The following is a 20,060-nucleotide window of genomic DNA, read 5'->3' as shown; positions in this document are numbered from 1 at the left end:
CAAAGACACTACTCTGATAACTGGGGATTGTAGAATCAATAAGATGATATTTGTGAAATGTTCTGTAATTCTGTACAGGTGAGGCTTAGGAAAAAATCAAGTATTCCTTCTTGCAAGTGCTGCTATGAAACATTACATATTGTTCAGTACTTTGTCTATCACAAAGAAAATCCAATCAACTAACCAGAAACCATTCTTCATTTGAAAGTCCTTTTTTATCTTGACAAGACAAGATACGTGAGGAACACTATTGCAATTATTTACCAATATGAGCAAATACCATACTTTCAACCTTATCAGCTACAAGATATTTTTACTTGGGCTTCATTTCTGAGTTGTTGAGTTCCTTATTTCCTTCTGCTGAAACCAACAGTGGGAAAACAGTATCTTAATTTTCATTCACTAATACATGATTTTTTTATGAAGCCATCAGAAACACACAGACACATGACTGATAAGAAGAATCTACTTTTGCCAGTCCATTATCTATGTTCTTTTGTATGAATGTTACTTACACAGGACCGAAGGATACCAAAGAGTAAGTATAGTTTTAGGTAAAATAAATTGGGAATCAGTAGTTCCCTGAAATCTTAAGAATTATTTTTGTGTGAAAGTAATGGCAAAAACAGCATTATATATGATACTAATGTTAATGGCAGCTTATCTGACATTTCAGTGAAAATTGGTGCCATACGATTATTTTCTGTTTACTGTTATGCCTGCAGTAAGCATTCTCACAATCTTCCGCTTTTATAGTTTCAGTAAAATGTTTGTAAACTAGCTTTCTTTTGGCTGAACACAATATGAACACTTCCATTTTTTTCCCAATTATCTGATCCGAATTCTTTATCAACTTTTCTGAGCTCCTGAGTTTGTGTTTTACCTCCTGGGGCTCAGGTATACTATAATCAATTGTAAGGTGTAGAAAAGATATTAGAATGGGAATCTTCATAAACAAACTCTGCCCAGGATAATTCAATGAAAATTTAGGTGAAATAAACAATATAATTTGTATTTTTCACTTACTTGTCTCACTCTCTTTTTTGAGCTTCCAACTCGGAATATCCCGACTGTTTGGAGACCTAAAATAAGCAAACAAAAGCAGTAATCGTGACTGTTGGCTTGAGACTCTGGAGTTAATCAAAATAAAACAGAATGCCAATATAAACTGGGGCATGAAAGACAATAGCAACTTAACAGTGTAAGTTGTAATGATTCTCTATCTCATCATATTTGTATTTATCCCTTTAAAACCAGAAGCATTGCTTTTATATTGAAAAGGGATGTTGTGTTTATCATATGATCTTGCCATATTAAGCATTAATACTTTTTAATGGTTGCTAGTACTGGGGCTACAACTCTGGGCCTCACATTCTTGCTTGGCTTTTTCACTCATGGCTGGCACTCTACCACTGGGCCATACATCCATATATATTCATTTTTTTGCTGGTTAATTGGAGATAAGATTCTATTGTATTTATCTGCTTAGACTGCCTTTGAACGGAGATCCTCAGATCCTAGCCTCCTGAGTAGCTAGAATTATAGGTGTGAGATACAAGTATTGGGCCCAATATTAATATTTAAAAATTTGGATTTCCAGGGTCTTTTTAGTTAGAAAAGTTAATCCTCATCTTAAAAGTGCTATCCTGAATTTCCAGAATATTTTGAGAGAACTGTGGCGAGAAGATGGCTATTACTAGTTTAGATATATGCACATTGGTTCCTTGGTCTTAGTGTGATGTTGCACTGTATCTATTTTTAAGGACTCCAGTCTTTTATTGTCCATTGGGTTTACTTGTAGATTTATAGGCACATTCTAATTATTACAAATGAGGGAAAGCGTGCAGCCTATGCTTGTTTGGGTCAGGCTTGCTTCACTTAATGTGATTTTTGTTTGGTCTTTCCATTTCCTTTCCCTGTAATGGCTATCAGTTTGTGTGTTGTATAACTTGAGAACAGCTCCCAGACTCATTTGTTGCTTCTATCTCTCCAGAGCCCTTCAGCTTGAATGGGGTTCCTAGGGATAGACTTAACACTTAATTGCTTTGCCAGGAGCATTTTTAAGACTCTTGGGGACCAAATAGTCCAAATAATGTCCATCCCCATCCCCACAACAAAGTTGCGGAGCCCAGACATCTTTAGGTAAGCATCTACATTGATATCCTTTTTTCACAAAGGGCATTTTGGTTTCAAGCCCAATGAAAGAAACAGAGAATTGAAATTTGGTACTTAAACAAATAATGCTTAAATGAGTGATGGGTGGCAGACCAGTCTACTTGCCATGTTTCTCCAGATGCTGACAGCAGCTGTCCACCAGCCTGGGGACCTGTCTGTAAATAGGATTCAGACTGAGTTTCTTATCTCTTGCTTTTTCTTTTTTACTTTGAGCCCCCGCAGGCAAGGAGAGCTGTAAAGCTTCTAGTAGTCGAGATGGGTTGTCATCCAGATCAGTGATTGAATCCACCGACATGGCACCCTGCAAATGACACGCAGATGTGAAGAAGACAGATAGGGAAAAGCAAAAAAGCTACTTCTAGACATCACCCAAGAGCTACTTGTACTCATGACAAATGTTCTCAAAAGGAAACTGCGTAATGTAATTAATTGTGCTTAATTGTGCTACTTATATGTTAATAGAAAAGGCTTTTTGAGAATGTTAGGAAATCTAAATAAGGTAAGCAAGGTGTTGGCAATTCTAATTTCAACAAGAGACACAAGTTTTCAAATGGAAGATCAGCCACGGGAAACAAAACGAAGTATTTGGCTCTAAGACTTCATTTCTTGAAACAAGAAAAAATACATACCCAGTGAATAAGGTAAAGTCAGTGAAATCTTGTGAATAAAAAGAACACCTCAACTATGACAATAAAACGATTTCTAAAATAGGAAGATTGCATAAAACAGTTTTAGTTTCATTTTCCCCAGAAACAGCACAAAGCATTTTACTAGAGGTAGTCCCAGGACACATCTAAGTGAGTGGGGAAATGAGACGGAGGTAGGGAGTGTTATGAATCCTCTGAGCACTGTGGACCACTGGAGCTCAGTTTCCCTGGAGAATTCTGCAAGACAGTGTAGATAATGCACCTAGAATTCGTCCTATCAATGTGTGAAGGAACTAGGTATTGATATACCAAGTCTCAAGAAACATTGATTAATGACAGATAGCCTCTGATATAGGCTGTGAGGTGTTTACAACCTTCCGTCTGCATGTACTAGAAATTTCTGGCCATCAGAGAAAACCCTCAACAAAGAGACGAGGTGTTGACAGATAAAATGCAGGCTGGCATGTTAGGAATGGTGACCTCGTATGCATATGCGATAGCCATCCATCCTTGATGAAGCCCACAGTAAGTGGTTGGTTGCTGATATACTAACAGCCTGGTGAGGAAAAAAGGAATCTAAGATTGCTCAGGCCCTAGATGCTCAGAAAGCTCAAATTTTGATTTTCAGCATTGCTATCATACAGGTTTATATACAATGTGAGAGACAAGCTTGGAGAGAACAAATTCAGGTATTTTTACAAATTTATAACAAATTTAAACAACTTCAGGTATTCCATATATTTTTCATTTTTTCACTTTTAATCATCATCAATACCACAAGAGTCAATGGAGTTTCAGGCTCTTCTCTACTTTGGATAAACTGCTGAATGCTAAGAAAGTGGTTTTTCCATATTTTGGCTATGGTACACCTCAATGGACAAATGGATTAAGAAATGTGATGCACGCACACACATGCACATGAAATTTTACTCATCAATTGAAAAGAATGATATTGTGCCAGTCACAAGGAAATGGAAAGCCTTGGAAAGAATTGCATTAAGTAAAGTGAGCCAGGCCCAGAGAAACAAAGATTAGTGGCAGATAGGATGGGCCTATAGCCAGGCGTCGGTGGTTCATGCTCGTAATCCTAGCTACTCAGGAGGCTGAGATCTGAGGATCATGGTTCAAAGCCAGCCTGGGCAGGAAAGTCCGTGAGACTCTTTTTTTTTTTTTTTTGGGTCCAGTCGTGGGGCCTGAACTCTGGGCCTGGGAGCTGTCCCTCAGCTCTTCATCTCAAGGCTAGTGCTCTACCACTTGAGCCACAGCGCCACTTCTGGCTTTTTTCTTTTTTTTGCATATGTGGTGCTGGGGAATCGAACCCAGGGCCTCAGACATGCAAGGCAAGCGCTCTACCACTGAGCCATCCTCCCAGCCCCCGTGAGACTCTTATCTCCAATAAACCACTCACAAAACCAGAAGTGGCGCTGTGGCCTGAGCAGTAGAGTGCTCACCTTGAGTAGAAGAGCTGAGGGATAGCGCCCAGGCCCAGAGTTCAAGCCCCACGACCATACACAGACACACAGACACACAGACACACACACACACAAACCCCCCCCCCCCAAATAAGCAACAAGAAATGGGAACATTCAAGGGCGGTGGGGCCAAGGAGAAAGAGGTAGACAATAAACAAGGAGGGGGAAAGATGTAGTCAAGAATTCATTGAATATACCACAAAATTGAGAAGTTTAAGGAAAGGAGTGGGTCAAAGCAGGGGGATGACAGAGAATGATGACAGAAAGGGGTGACACAGATCAAGGTGCATTGCATTCATATAGTGCTTTGTTAAATCACACCTCCTTTGTACAACTACGTAAAGATAATTAACTAATTAATCAAAATGAGTTTTAATTGGGGGTGTGTCTGCACTGTTAACTAGGGCCATGTTCAATGCTTGGTGTCCAAGACTCAGGGCATTCAGGCCAGAAGATAGAGAAGAGAAGAGATGTCTCAGTGATGTAGGAAGTCTTAGAAATACTTACTTATTCTTGTCTTATTCCACCAATTGCCAGCCAATCTGCTTTAAAAAACTTCAGGTATATAGGCTTGACATGTGAAATGGCAAATAACACTGTGTCTAGACAGACTGCTTACTCGATAATTGGTACAATATCCTTATAATATTTATCGGAAAGTTGTTATGTAGGGGATTCTATGGTGCCAAGGGAAAAAAGTGCTGCGTGGATAAGGAAAATTCTTGTTGTATATGAAGATCCACAACCAATTCATTTGTCCGAGTATATTCTCAGACTAATAGTGAAGAAATGAACAAAAACCGATGGGCAAATCTGGTAAGCCAGCAGGAGATGGCAATGGTGGGCGGTATTTAGCATGGGGTATGGTTGTAATGAGGAGGGACACCTGGCAGGTTTAACAGGAGTCAGAGAAAGATTTGAGGCTGTGCCAACTTCTCCCTGAATGGAATGGACACAAATGACATAGCCATTTTTCATATGAACAAAGGCACAAAGAAGAGCCTTATACACCAGAAGAAATCTTGGCCAACTCACCCTCCTCCTGGCCCTGGGAGCCGGCTCGGGAGTATTTGGGGATGTCGACTCATTTGGCGTTTCCGAGGTTGAGCTGAGAGATGAGTTACTGCTAGAGAGTTCTTTGTTTTGTCTTTTGTTTCCAAATGGGAGGAGGGAAGCCACAAAATCAGATGCATCCTTCTGCTCCTCCCTCTGAGAGTCCTGCTTCAGTTTATAGGCCCGGTCATTGGCGATGACTTGGGATAAGGGCATTCCAAATGCCTGTGGGATGAATTCTGCAACAACAACAATAAAACCCCCAGATATTTGCATTCAGAGATGATCTAGACCAGTGAAGACTCTTGTTCATGTCTCACACTGAAGGGCAGACATATTCAAATGGTTGTTTTCTGGATAATTATCAATAAACACACAGAGTTGGCTTTGTGTTTTATAGAATAGCCAAAATTTCAGTTTTGATAAAGAAAGATGGGAGGGATCAACACACAGTTTGCAAATCTAGATCTCTAGCATTTGTCCATGGGTCTTAAGTCTGTTTTAAAGGGAAGAGCTTTAGAGAGAAGTATGACTTTTTGATAAAATGTAAATAATACTTTATGCTGATGAACACACAGGCTTACCAACTCACAATCTTTAGTCTACAGGAATGAGAAGCCTCGGAAGGCTACAAGTGCTCAGGGCATTGCATTGTCCCATTCATTGGACACCTACTGAATACCACAGCAAACTTCACAATGTGTGGGGTTAGGGAGCACGATAGTGCTGAGTTCAGAATGTAAGATGGAGTTAAGGAGTGCAAGGTCAGATATGTAAATAATTATAATACAGTGACTGTCATGTATAATAAGAGAGATGTTTGAAGCAAACACAAGAATCCAGTTAATTGGATACGCTTTGAGGTTGTCCATAAAAAATAGCACATACAAGGATAACTCAAGCAGCAGAGGAGAACTTAGAAGTATTATGGGAAGATGTTGGCGTTTTTTTTTTCCTATTGTGTTTCTTGTCCCCATATCCTATCTCCAGTCAGTTCTGTGAAGTTGTCACCTTCATGATCTATATATAGCCCAGCCATCCTGCTGGCCACAAGAAGAAGTAGATTCTACCACACTATATCTAGAGGGAGGTCTGTGAAATGATTTGTTAAATTCTCTTTTAGAGGCAATTTTGGAGAAATGACATAATGCAGAAGTGTATGGCTTTATTTGGAGATATACATAGAGTTACTTTCTGCATCTCTGTAATAAATCCCTCCTGAAAACCCATGGGAGTCTCAGGTTCAGGTATTTCATTGGCAACAGTACAGAGCCATAGTTAAAAGCATTTTTCTTTTTTCTTTTTGGTACCAGTCCTGGGGCTTGAACTCAAGGCCTGGGCAATATCCCTCAGCCTTTTTAAAAAAAATTAATTTACTTTATTATTATAGAAGTGATGTACAGAGGGATTAAAATGACATGAGTCAGGTTATGAGTACACTTCCTTTCATACAGTATCATCTGTGCCCTCACTCTCTCTCCCAGTCTGTCCCTCCCATCTCTCCACACCAGTTGTATAATTCACTTTCATCTGTGTCCAGTGAGCTCCACTGCTGCACTTTTTCCCTCGAGTTTTGTACATCCCCAACCCTCCTGAAGATATACGCTTGTATACACCATATATAAAGAAATCAAAGCTAATGCTCTTCCATGTGAGCCACAGCTTTTTATAAAGTAGTTGACTGGAGAGGAGTCTCCTGGGCTTCCCTTCTCTGTCTGGCTTCAAACCCCAATCCTCAGATCTCAGCCTCCTGAGTAGCTAGGATTATAGGCATGAGCTACTGGCAAGTTGCTTAAAGTATTTAAAAAATTATTCAAATATATTATTCCTGTTAATTTCAAAATTAGGTCTCCTAGGAGAAGCAAATTAGAGTCTAGCTTCTTCCTTGTTTGTTTTTTCTTAAGCTCTACGAATGAAACAAGAATGGTCAAGGTAGTGAGCTCACTATATTTCTTGTTGAACTTGTTACCCCCCTTCCTAACTGTGACCCCTCTGTATATCCTTGACAATAAAATTAAATTAGAAAAATAAAATGTCTTCTAGCAAAAAATGATCAAAGGAAAATAACTGAAGTTGTTTGTTCTTTGAACAAAAAGCTAATATGAAATCAGGTGGAAAAGCCTTTAAAAGGTTTTCCTCTTTGATTTATGGCAACATTTTAAACCAGAGTAATGGCCAAGTCTGTGTTAAGAGCAGAAATACAACTATAAAGGCCTGTACCTGGGGTTGTAGCAGAATAAAACCCCTTAATTTCACTTGGGGATTTTTGAGAGGTGTTTTCTGCTTCAGCACAGTAGGTAACATATGACAGAAAACAATTTGGGGTTTCTCCTTGGAGGGATGAATGTGGCTGTTGTAGGAAGAGCCAACATTCATTACTGACATAAGGCTATTCTACATTTCTATTACTAACAGAATTAGGAAGCCAAGGAGCTAGCACTTGACCACAGGATGTGCTATCTCACTGGCACAAATAGTTGTATATTCCTAAAAAACTTTGACAGCTACATGACATATATACAAATAGATGGGGCAGAGTAACAAGAAAAAGAGAGTGATAATGTGTCAGGTAATATGTGTCTGCTCATGTATGCACATGCGCTGTGAGCCACATGGTCATTGTCTGAGCTGCTTCCTTTCTACCCTTGACTAGAACCACACTCCTCTTAGTTCTCTTTTCTCAAGTAATAGCACTCAATGAGGTCATTCAATATTTCCTTAGAGAACTTTTAGTGATAACCAGTGATACTCAATTCTTCTACTGCTATATTTATTGGTATATATCAGATTGTACACAGCAAGGGGTTTCATCATGACATGTTCATATATGAGTACAATATATGTGATCTTATTGAAAATGAAGCAATACACTTCCCAAACTAAACTTACGTCATATTTTATGCTGATAAATATAAAGCAAAAATCTAATATATTTGGGGAAGAGGAGACTATCTCCTAGAATTTTCCTATAGCAAAACCTAATGAAATATGTTCTGACTAGGAAGTATAGCAACTGGAACAACATAAGTAGTTTTAACCTTTTTCCCACAAATTAATTGCTTTTTGAAATAAGAAAGGCACTTTGCAAAGTTCTGAGAGTCTTGAAAAACAGGTTTGTGCTAGTCAAGTAATTAAACTAGAGAAATTAAGGAACTGGAACTATTTGGTATGAAAATTGTTTCCCAAACTAGTGTCAGTCTTGAATTTGATCCCCAATTGATTGTCTGTAACAATAAAAAATTCTGTAGGCACTGTTTAAATGGCAGGAGGTATACAGAAGTGTCACATGATCTGTTGTATTATATCAAGGAAGTTAAATATTATGTAGGACATGATTCACTCTGATAGGACCCAATTCATATTAACTATGAATCACTTTTTTTTTATTGGGAAAGTAATTCAACTTAAAAAAAAAAACTGTTCCTCTTTATTTTTAGATGGCCTAACCCAAAAGGTCACTTAGAGTTTCCTGTTTTCCTTCTTTCACTCTTGGATTCAAGTGATGATCATTTTTCACATGTGCAGCTGTTAGGAATTCAACTGCTAATAGTCAATGGGAAGGAAATAATGTGAAGCAATTATAACCATGCTCGAGAGGACCAGCACCACTGCCCTGCTCTGGTCCCTAGGGCACCCATACGATGGCTCCAGTATTGACGTGAACAAGGTTTTAAGCATGGAAAAAGATGCCTTTATTTTTTACTTTAGTCTAGTGTATCTTGCTTTTAAACAGCTAATCTACTTTATAAAAAAGCAAACCTCTCTTGCTATAAAGCAGTCTGATACTTCTCCCCTTAGTGGGATGGGCAATGCCTTTTGTCTTCTTTTTTTCACTGTCAGTTCCTTGTATGGTAGGACAGGATACTGCCAAGCTTTCATTGAGTCTCAGTAGGAATCATTTGGTCTAACTAATGCCCTAGTGTACATTGCTCAATTCCTTCACTGGACCTTCCTTTCTTAGTCACATTCTTGCTTTTGGCTGTTTTACATGCAATTTGAGAAATCAGACACACACACACACACACACACACACACACACACACACACACACACACACACACACACACACACACACACACACACACCTCTCACACATATCTTGTGGAGAAATGCAAGTATTTATGTCTTTCTGCAAAACTTCTCCTTCTGCTCTGTTTTGCTTGAATAGGTACTTTCTAAAGAATCACTTAAAAGTTTACACTGTAAATCTTTAAAGCCCAATATCAATGTCATTTTCTGAGACTAAAACAATGTTCAAAGATAATACAATACTACTTATGTACCATCTACAATGTCATGTTTCCTGGTTTCGGTTATATACAGTACAAAATTATTAAAAGGAAAATTCCATAAATGAGAAATTGGTTTAGTTTTAAATGATTTTTATCACACTATATCATTATACTTGTTTTATTTTAGTATTGTTATTGTTTTCAATCTCTTATTGTACATAATTTATAAATTAAACTTTATAATAGATTTTTATGTGTATATGTTTATATGGGAAATCATATGCAACTGGATAGCCTTTTATTTCCAGTATTCAAGTAATAAATTATGCTTGATAGTTCTTTCTGCTTGCATAATCTGAGTTTAGAACTTACACATTGGAAGCTCATAAAAAAATTACTCACACCTGAAGTACCATTATAGACCAGTGGACTCAGACTCTGGAGTGAGGATCTAGGCACTAGGATTGTCTTTCACAGGTCTGGAGATGCAACCTGGTGCCTTGTACTTGCTAGACAAGTGCTTTGTCGCTAAGCTACACTCCTAGAGCTTGGGAATTAGAACTTTTAAATGTTTTATTGCACAGTTAGGAGTAGGAATCAGTGACACTTTCATCTCTTGATCTCCAACTAAAAGTATGAAAATATTCTGGTCAAGGGATGTGCTATTGGCCTCTGGTGAGCAGAGACCAAAGATGCTGCTAAACATCCCACAATGCACTGGACAACCTCTATCATAAAGATTTTTTTCAGTCTAAAGTGTCAGTAGAACCAAGGGAGAGAAACCCTACTCTATATGAAGTGAAACAATGGTTTTCCATTCCTAGACTTTATTTCCAAATATCCTCAACCAAATCCCATTTGTTTAAGCACTGTTCAAAGTACGTGCACAGAGACTGGTATCAATGATGTGGAGTCAGTCTTGTCTGACACTGATAATGACACATTTATTTTTTAATCCTAGATTTCATTTCTTTTTTAAATTAATTTTTAAGCAGAAATTCATTCTCTAAAAGAACTCCAAAATGAGACCTATGTCTGTCCTCATTCACCACTCATTCATTATGTCACAAAATGAAAATACATTTAGACCACCACACATTCAGCAATCATGAGCAAGACCATCAAAAACAAGCCACAAAAAATGGAGTGTACAAATGGAGCCCAGGTGCCCATTATAACTAGAGAATATTAGTTAAAACTGACCACAAACACCTCGGAAAGACTGGCTGAAGTGTCAGTTCCCTAAATAGTCATGGAAGGAGACACAAAACAGTATGATGAGTGTCAGCAATTCCCAAAACATATGGGGCAAAAATCTAAGCATACTGTGATCTAACATAAAATTGCTGAGAGTGGCTCATCTTTAGTTAAACCATAAGCCTGAGATTGTTTCTTTCCAGTAGTCATGGTAGACAAATCCAAACGCTTTCTCGTCTAACTAGCCCTGCTTAACTGTCTGGATTTGCCAGACAGCTGGTTAGTGTTAGTGCTGCTGTCTGTGGCTACCCGACCCAGGGCCTCTTTATACATAGTTGATTGCCAGAATAATTGGAACCATGAAGTTGGCTGAAATTACATGCTGCTCAAACCAGCTGAATTCATTAATTCAGTGCAGTGTACTCAAACATAGAAGAGCAGACCAAAACAGCTCTTAATGACATTCCATCATAGAAATATAGTTTACATAATAGAGTTGGAACATATAAATCTCTGCAATTTCAAAAAAAATTTCTACCAAATCCACCCATTACATTCTGTTGTTTTAGTTATTTTGTCCTTTACCTTTGTCTTTGTTTTTCTCCTTTCCCAGGGAGTCCAGTTTCTTTCTCAAGGATTTCTTTCTCTTTTGTCCATCTGTAAAGATTTAAAGAATAAAAATAAACATACAAGTGTTATCTTACCTTATCAATAATTCCACTTGAGTATGAGTATGACTTTTCTTTTACTTCACTCAAAATTTGACTGTTTTTGTGTCAGTACTAGGGCTTGATCTCAGAGCCTGTAAACTGTCCCTTAGCTTTTTCATTCAAGGCTGCTGCTCTACCACTGAAGCCACAGCTCTACTTGTGTATTTTTGGTGGTTGATTGGAGATATGAATCTCATGGACTTTCCTACCCAGGCTGGCTTCAAACTGTGATCCTCAGCTCTTAGCTTCTTGAGTAGCTATGATTACAGGCATGAGGCCCTGGTGGCTGGCTCAAAATATGACATTTTAAACATTAGCTCCAAAAATGCATGAATATCCCTGATTCGGATAGTACCTATTCGTAAAATCTTTGCATATGTCTTTATATTTTCTTTCAGCCATAGAAGGTATAGGAAAAGCTCTTCTAATTGCAATTTATCTTTAATATGCAGATAAGTTTAGTTATACTATTACTTAAGTCACTTCCTGTTCTCCAGGGGGATGTAAATCAACATCATCTTGAACTAATCTCTGTCACTGAGTCAGCAGTACATGCAGCTTTGACATTCATGAACCAGGACTGTATAACTGGATATGAAAACAGATCTGTATGGGAAAATCCACAGAACTCAGGTCTAACTATTGCTGCACCACTTAGAAACTAGGTGACTTGGAACAAATCTTAGTTTCTTCATTTATAAAATAAGAATTTCTTGAGGGTGCTTGTAAAAATTAAATAAATGAAGCAATGTGTGAAACATGCCTAGTGTAGAGCCTGACAAATATCCATAAATTCAGATCTATTTTTTTTGTGTGAGGGGTTTCATAGTATGCCATGGTATACCTGTACCACGACTTAGTCATCTCTCCTAGTATTGCATCTCTTTCCAGGTAGCATCTGCACTTACAGCAAATGTTTAACTTACTAAATAATAAAGATACCACTCATGATGGTGGGCAGCTGCAATAAAATTTCCTGGGATGTCATTATATAAATATTGACACTTACAATTGCCAGAATGTGTTTTGGCATCTGTCAGCCTAATGTGCGGGAGGTGTGAATCAGGAATCCATATTCTGATTAAATGATGGATGGAGATGCAGTCCATACCACAAGGTAAATTAGTTGAAAAGTTTAATAAGAATTGTTTTACAGGACATTTAAAAAAGTGATTCCACTAAATAAAATTTAAAACAGCCACAACAACAAGACTTGATATCAGCAAAAGACAGAATAAGCATTCTTCAAGCCAAATGAGCATTCCTAGTAGGACTGTAAAGACTCCCAACTCTTTTTCTGTGAATTTTTGGAGTCTAAACAGCGTCCTGACAGGCACTCTTCATTTCCTCTTCCTTTTCAAAGACTTCAAACATGATTCTCTCTCCACAAAATGAAAACAGCAGGACTTTTCACTCTTGTCATAAAATGTGCACAGGGAGAATTATGTAAATCAGCTGTAGTGGGAAGAGCCCTTACTCACTTTCATCACTTGAATGTTCAAAAGTTGATCTAACTGCCCAAGATGGTTGCGACTTACTAGTTACACATAAAGCAACACATACTAATTAGACAAGGTGTTCTCCAAACAGGACTGAAGGGTCTTTTATTTTGTAATCAATGGTTTGTTCATTACCCATAAAAATCCTCCAATATGGCATTGTCCAAAAATAAATGTCCTCTTTACCTGACTTATATAACTGTGACCCCTCTGTACATCACTTTTATAATAACAATAAAAATTGAAAAATCATCCAATGCAGTAACAATTCTTTTCTTTTTGCTGTTCTGGGGTTTGAATTCAAGGCCTTGAATTTGGTAGACAGGTGCTATACCCTACTTTTTGCTTGGATTATTTTTCAGGTAGGGTCTCATATTTTTGCCTGAGGCAAAGCCTCAGATGATGATTCTCTTACCTACAGTCTCCTGCATAGCTGGGATGACAGATGTATGCCACCACACCCAGTGTATTTGCTTAAATAGGGGGAGTATTGCTAACATTTTGCCCAGGCTGACTTAGGACTGTGATCCTTCCAGTTTCTGCCTCTTGAGTTGCTGAGATTATCAGCATGAACCACTATGCTAGTAATGCGAACCACATTTTATTTTGGCTGAGCAGAGTAACTAAACCATCCATTAAAGCTTAAGAGACTTTAAAAATAAATAATGGATAGAACCTAATATTTTAAATAAAATGTCAAAGAGACAAGATATATATACAACAGGGGATATTTTCTCCTAAAATAGAATGATTTTGAAACTTTTAAAATTCTGAGATATATCACAGAAAGATGTGCATAGTGTAACTACAAACACATGGTTTAAAGACAAATTAGGAGGCCAACTCTTGTGCAGTCACCAGCCCAGTTCCCAGTTCAGATATATACTTTTGTTATTACTCTAAGAACCGTCCATGTGCCTCCCTTCTTATCTCATATTATTTCCTGTTTTATGGGTTTTTTTGTTGTTGGTTGTGGGGCTTGAACTCAGGGTCTGGGCGATGTCTCTGAGCCTCTTTGTGCTCAAGGCTAGTGCTCTACCACTTGAGCCATAGCACCACTTCTGGTTTTTGAGAAGTTAATTGGACCATGATCCTCAGATCTCAGCCTCCTGAATAGCTATGATTACAGGTGTGAGCCACCTGTGCCTGGCTCATGTTTGACTTTTGTAATAATCAACTGCTGACCTTTCTTTGTACTTTTGCCACCTCTAAAGAATATGGTTCTGCTTTTCCTGATATAGACGGAATCATACCGAAGGTACTCTTTTGCACAGCTTATACACAATGACAGATGATGTACAATAATTTGAAATGATGCAATGTTTTAGCATGCCATGTTTTTTTCCTTTTCAAATCTTCAGGGACAAGACCAGAGCTGCACAATGAAACTGTGCATTCCCTCCTTTCTCCCTGGTGATCAAGCATGAGTCTACCTTGTGAGAAATCAAAAGCTTGCAGTTTGTGAAGCATGTCTCATCTTTTGTTTCCCCAGAGTCCAAAAAACAGAATCAAGAAGTTGCTGTACCCTACAGACTAGCTTATACTCAACTAGTTCCTGGGATACCTAGGATCACAGTGAGTGTGATAAATATAAATGTAAATTCATCTTTGTTTTCTGTGACAACAGAATATTACAAGCTAGGTAATTGAGAAACAATAAAAATTTATATGGCTGGCCAGGCACTGGTGGCTCATGCCTGTAATCTTAACTACTCAAGAGGCTGACATCTGAGAATCGCAGTTCAAAGCTAGCTTGGGCAGGAAAGTTCACCAGACTCTTGTCTCCAATGGACTATTAGAAATTTGGAAGTGGTGCTGTGGCTCAAGTGGTAGCACAAAGAGCTGAGGGACAGCGCCCAGGCCCTGACACCACCACCAACAAATTATATGGCTCATGGTTCTGGAGGCTGAAAAGTCCAAGACTGAGGGGGTTGAATCTTTTTCATGCTTTTTTTTTGTCAGTACATGGTGGTAAGTGTCATGTGGGTCTGAGAGTGGAAAGCATGCAATTTATAGCCTTATGCTCTTTTATAATTGACACGAATCCATTCACAAGATTGAAGATCTCATGAGTTAAAACACCTCCCATGAAGGCCCCACCTCCCAATACTGTTGCAAACACAATTAAATTTCCAACACATGCTCTTTGCGGACATATCAAACCATTAGTCTTTTAAAGAAATTCAAATTTCCCAACTATCAATGCCATAGAAATATTTCTATTTTATAAATGTTGATGGATGTGCTTGCCAACTGCTTCCATGTTATACATTGTCTCATCAACAATGTGACCATTCACTAGCATGTAGCACTCCATTTTTAAAACAGTTGTTTCTCTTTCTCCAGACAAAGTACCCTGATGCAGAATCATGCTTCATAGGCTTTTAAAAGAAATTAGTGGTCCTGGGGCTTGAACTCGGGGCCTAGGTGCTGTCTGTGAACTTATTTGCTCAAGGCGGACACTCTACCTCTTGAGCCACAGGTCCACTTTTGGCTTTTTGGTGGTTAATTGAAGTTGCACAGACTTTCCTACTTGAACTGGCTTCAAACTGTGATCTTCGGATCTCAGCCACCTGAGTAGCTAGGATTAGGGGTGTGATTTACTGGTGCCCAGCTAAAAGATCTCTTTTCAACAGTCTTAAGCTAGGAGGTAGGGTCTCGTGAGAGGAAGCTGGCTCCTGTGACCTGCCTTCTGAGAACAGTCCCTTGAAGACATGTTCTCTGCCTCTTGTGTCTGTCATGAGATAAGTCACGTAGCTACACTATAGGTTTCCTGTTGTCCTGTTTCCCTTCACTACACATGGGCCCAGACACAATGGGGCCAAGTGACCATGGACCAGAGCCTCAAAAGCCATCAGCCTAAATAATTCATTTCTTCTTTGTTGTCTCAGGTATTTTTGTGACAGTTATGGAAACTCACTCAGGGGAAGCTGTCACATGCACTGAGTAATGAGGATGAAGAAAGAATCACTAAATGTCTGCTGGGACCAAAGCCTTCTTCTGATGTTACCATAGACATAGTCAAGGAGCCAGAACAGTGGCTAGAAAAGGGTTACATTCAGCCCTGCATTGTTCACTGCTGTTCCATGGAGACAATCACTTATAAAAACCTGAGCCCCAGTGGGCACTAGTGGCTTATATCTGTAATCCTAGCGGTTCATGAGCTGAGGAATGAGGGGCACGGGTCCACAGCAGCCCCGGCAGGAAAATCCGTGACACTCTTTTCTCCAGTTAACTACAAAAAAAAGCCAGAAGGAAAGCTGTGGTTCAAGTGGTAGAGTACTAATACTGTGCAAAAAAAGCTTAGGGACAGTGCCCAGACTCTCTGTTCAAGCCCTGGTACTGGCAAAACAAAACGAAATTGAGCCCCAATGCAAAATCTTGATGAATTGACATACATACTTGGATTTTTGGCCTCAGGCCAGCATAGGCCACAGTGCCCATTTATGTGGGGCAGGTCTTACAGTTTCCAGCACCATTTTGAGCCTAAAAAGAAGGTTCTAGCCCATTCAAATGTTAAAAAAAATAACCCTGCTGAGGGAAGTTTGAAGGAATGTCCTTTGGCACCATCTTTCCTATTACGCAGCCACAGCTGGCCCACTATTTACTTGACCAGAAAAATAGATTCTTAGAGAAAGCAAACCAAAGGAATTGATAGGCAATGAGAGGAGCTCAGTGGAATAGTGAGGACAATTGGATAAAAAGGAAGTGTATGGCAAGTAGCCCTCTAGAAAAAAGCGCATACTCTGTGCCAGGGCTTCTCTGCCTGGGCACTCACTAGTGACATGGGAAGCCAGATAAGGCTCTATCTTGGCCAACTGTCCTGTACGTTGTAGGATACTTAGCAGCATCTCTTGTCTCTGCCTACTACATGCAGAGCACCTTCCACCTGCCCCCCCCATGTTGTATAACCAGTAATGTCTCTGGTCATTACCAAATGTCCCCAGAGGGCAAACTTATGCCTGAGAATCACTGGTGGCTCATGCCTGTAAACCTAGCTACTCAGGAGGCTGGCATCTGAGAATGTTGGTTTGTCACCAGCCCCGACAGGAAATCCGTGAGACTCATCTCCATTTAATCACAGCAAAAGCCGGAAGTAGAAGTGTGGCTTGAGGAAAAGGAGCCCAGGGACAGTGCCCAGGCCCAGAGTTCAAGCCCAGGACTGGCAAGAAAAAGCATAAGTCTATCGAGAGGGAAGCTGTGACCCAAATCACATGAATGTGAAACAGATTTGACTTTTCCCTTTGTTACCAAGCTCAAGTGATATGCAGCCTCAAAGAGGAAAATGCTTACAAGTTATTAAGCCTTTAGATACTAGGTTGAATTGGGGACAAAATAATAATTTCCCTTAATTTATGAAGAAATATGATTCTACCTACAGTTTTTTTTCTACCAATTTCCTAGGACTCCAGAGGTGGAAAATAAAGTGAGTGACTTGCTTAAAGAATATTCAAGCCCAAATGGGCCCTTCCATCTATTTAACCTTGGATTTCAGTGTATGCATATGTATATGTGTGTGTGTTTGTGTGTGTGTATGTGTGTGTACATGTAAGTGACATCCCCTTCAAGAGTTCTTTCATCTTACAGATGGCTGCTTTTTAACTAAATCTATAGTTTATCGAAGTTTCCATGTCTATACACTTTCTCCTTAGCAGTTCTTCTATAAATCATAACTGGGATATGAAGGTAAGTAGGAACATGGTGACCAAGTTGTTTGCCTTGATACAAATCCCGTTGAATTACACATTGTGGTTTTTCTTTTTTTAAAAAAAGTCCTGCTAGTACCTTAGGAGCTCCGATTTCCATAATCTGTTTCTAAAGGTTCCTACATCTCCCTGGGAAAGGAAATATTCTATTGTATTCTTAAGCAATAGAGATGGCTCTCTTTAGAGCTGAGCTCCCCAAAGTACTTGTGAAATGTACTAATCCCTACAGTTTACATGTTAAAGTGGTGGTAAAATTAACAAAGTTGTGGTCAGAAAATAAGAACATTCTGTGAGTTTTTCACTGCTTTCCTGGGAGTCAGCCCTTGGAGGTCATCATGCTTCTAGCTCAATTAAACACTAAAAAAAAAACAACAACAACATGGTTTCAGTTCTGTGTAAATTATTTTGGCAGGGCAATTAATTGTAAATTTTTTTCTTAGGGCTATTCAAGAAAAGAAAAAACCACCAGCCCTCATGAATTCTTGAATCTCAAGGCAAGTGTTTTCCTAGTACAGAAAATCATTACGCGATTTGATTTGTTAGACATCTCCTCATTCGGTCAAAACGTGAGGTCAGGGAAGCTCATCTCATGGTTTGGATTCCATGGGTTTAAAAGCTCAACTCTGGTTTTTCCTTGACCAGGCGTTCTTTATAATCACTGCTTAATATAATAACTGGTCGTGATCAAATTATGCTCCAGAAGATTCTGTTACTTGTCATTTTTGTCCAACTTTAAATTCTTTGAGTTAAAAGATTGTTTTCTGAAAAGCTTCTGATCACATGTGTCGAGAGGGCAGCTATCTTTTCATAAGCTAAATGCTGGCCTCTCCTTTCCTAGCCTTTCAGCCATCTGATTTTATATCTGTCTCACACAATCCCTAAGTGGAAAACAATATTCTTTAACTTGGTGAAGGTATCCTGTGTTTGCAGGGACAGGAGTTTCCAAATACAAAAACTGAAAAAAATGGCTTTTGGTGCCGTTTACTTAAGCTATATCTCTTTTCTTCAGTGTAAAGGAAGAAAGGAGGTAAGTAGAGAAATAAAAAAGATTTTAAAATACCTTGTATCATTCTCCCCCCCCCAGAATTATAAAAAAATGATGGTTTCATCATTACTTATTATAAAGCTAAGGTTTGTAGTTCAAGTTGAAAAGGTGAAGTCAGACAATTGTGTATATGTATCTACTTTGAGGGTGATTTTTGATCAATGTAAAAGGCTACTCTTACCTACTTTGTTTATAATGAACAATGAAGAAAGCAATCAAATACCTTTAAGCCATCAACTTTAAGTGTTAGTCACTCCTAAACATGTCTCCCAGTTGCTCCCATGAAAATAACTCCCTCAGATTCAGAAACTGGTCTGATGAGGCAATTAGATGAAAACGATCTAGGCATTAATTCTTCCCTTTTCCTTCCTTGTTCTTTACTATCCTTTGGGCCAATGGAAACAATCCTATATGATATAGGAGAAAAATGTGCAATGATTGAATTTAATGTACTCCATTCTGTTTCTAAGATACTTATTGAATAGCAGACACATGCAAGGCAGTGTGATAAGACAAAGCTGAATAAATATAAGGATGGATATAAGAATGAGTATAAGAATAATACAAATAAAGATAAAAAGAATGTAAGAATAATTTCTACCCTATCATTTGTATTCAATGCCAGAAGTTGAAATTGTTATTACATAGATCAGTATTTGCTAATCCAAATCCATCTCTATGCTGCTCCACTTCACTCACCCATCCCAATTCTTCTCTGTCCTATTTTCTTGTGTGCTCAGTCTCTGGGTAGTCATGTACTGGAAGCTGAGCCTTCATCCCAGCTTCAGGAAAGGACTCTGATTTCAAACCAATTCCACCCTTTATTTCCATACTCCAATATTACTTTGGACACTAGCTTTGTAACTCTAGGGAGTGTAAAGAGAAGAAGAAAGACCAGGAGGGCACATGTAAAGTCTTCTCTACGAACAAGATGCTTGCTAGCCAGATATGGTGGGATACAACTGAAATCCCAGCTGCTCAGGAGGTAGAGGCATGAGGATTGTCCTTCCAAGTGAGCCCAGATAAAGTTGATGTTATCTCAAAAATAAAATAATAATAATTACAAAAGAGCTGAGAAGTAGTTCAAGTGGTAGACCACTGAGCCCCTGGATTTTCAAAAAAACAAGCTTGAAAGAGTTATTGTTCTTTTCTGCTGCTGTAGGAACAGTAATGCCAAGATCTAGTATAGCCACTCTAATCACGAGGGAACCAGCCAAAGGACAAAGTGACCCACTAATGACAGCATAGAAAAAAGAAGGGAAGGCATTGAAATAATGAGCCACAGAACCCACCTAACTCTGTTTGGTCAACTGCCTTGATAATA

At 38.8% G+C, this 20,060-nt stretch overlaps 1 protein-coding gene across 8 annotated transcripts in view; it reads right to left on the bottom strand.

Moving 5' to 3' along the window:
• Positions 1-20,060, bottom strand: part of Arhgap6 (Rho GTPase activating protein 6) — a 434,648-nt gene that overhangs the window by 51,817 nt on the left and 362,771 nt on the right. For all 8 annotated transcript variants that reach the window (XM_070040889.1, XM_070040893.1, XM_070040892.1 and 5 more), the window contains 4 exons: positions 11,362-11,433; positions 5,330-5,586; positions 2,281-2,476; positions 1,027-1,082 (listed from right to left, as the gene is read on the bottom strand). In XM_070040889.1, coding sequence (XP_069896990.1) covers positions 1,027-1,082; positions 2,281-2,476; positions 5,330-5,586; positions 11,362-11,433 — 581 coding nt within the window. The remainder of the gene's footprint in view (positions 1-1,026; positions 1,083-2,280; positions 2,477-5,329; positions 5,587-11,361; positions 11,434-20,060) is intronic.

This window comes from Dipodomys merriami, unplaced genomic scaffold (assembly GCF_024711535.1).
Source record: "Dipodomys merriami isolate MVZ:Mamm:240054 unplaced genomic scaffold, mDipMer1.0.p SCAF_3, whole genome shotgun sequence".
NCBI classification, from domain to species: Eukaryota; Metazoa; Chordata; class Mammalia; order Rodentia; family Heteromyidae; genus Dipodomys; species Dipodomys merriami.
The sequence above is the reverse complement of the archived record's forward strand: the minus strand, read 5'-3'. Positions and strand labels throughout refer to the sequence as shown.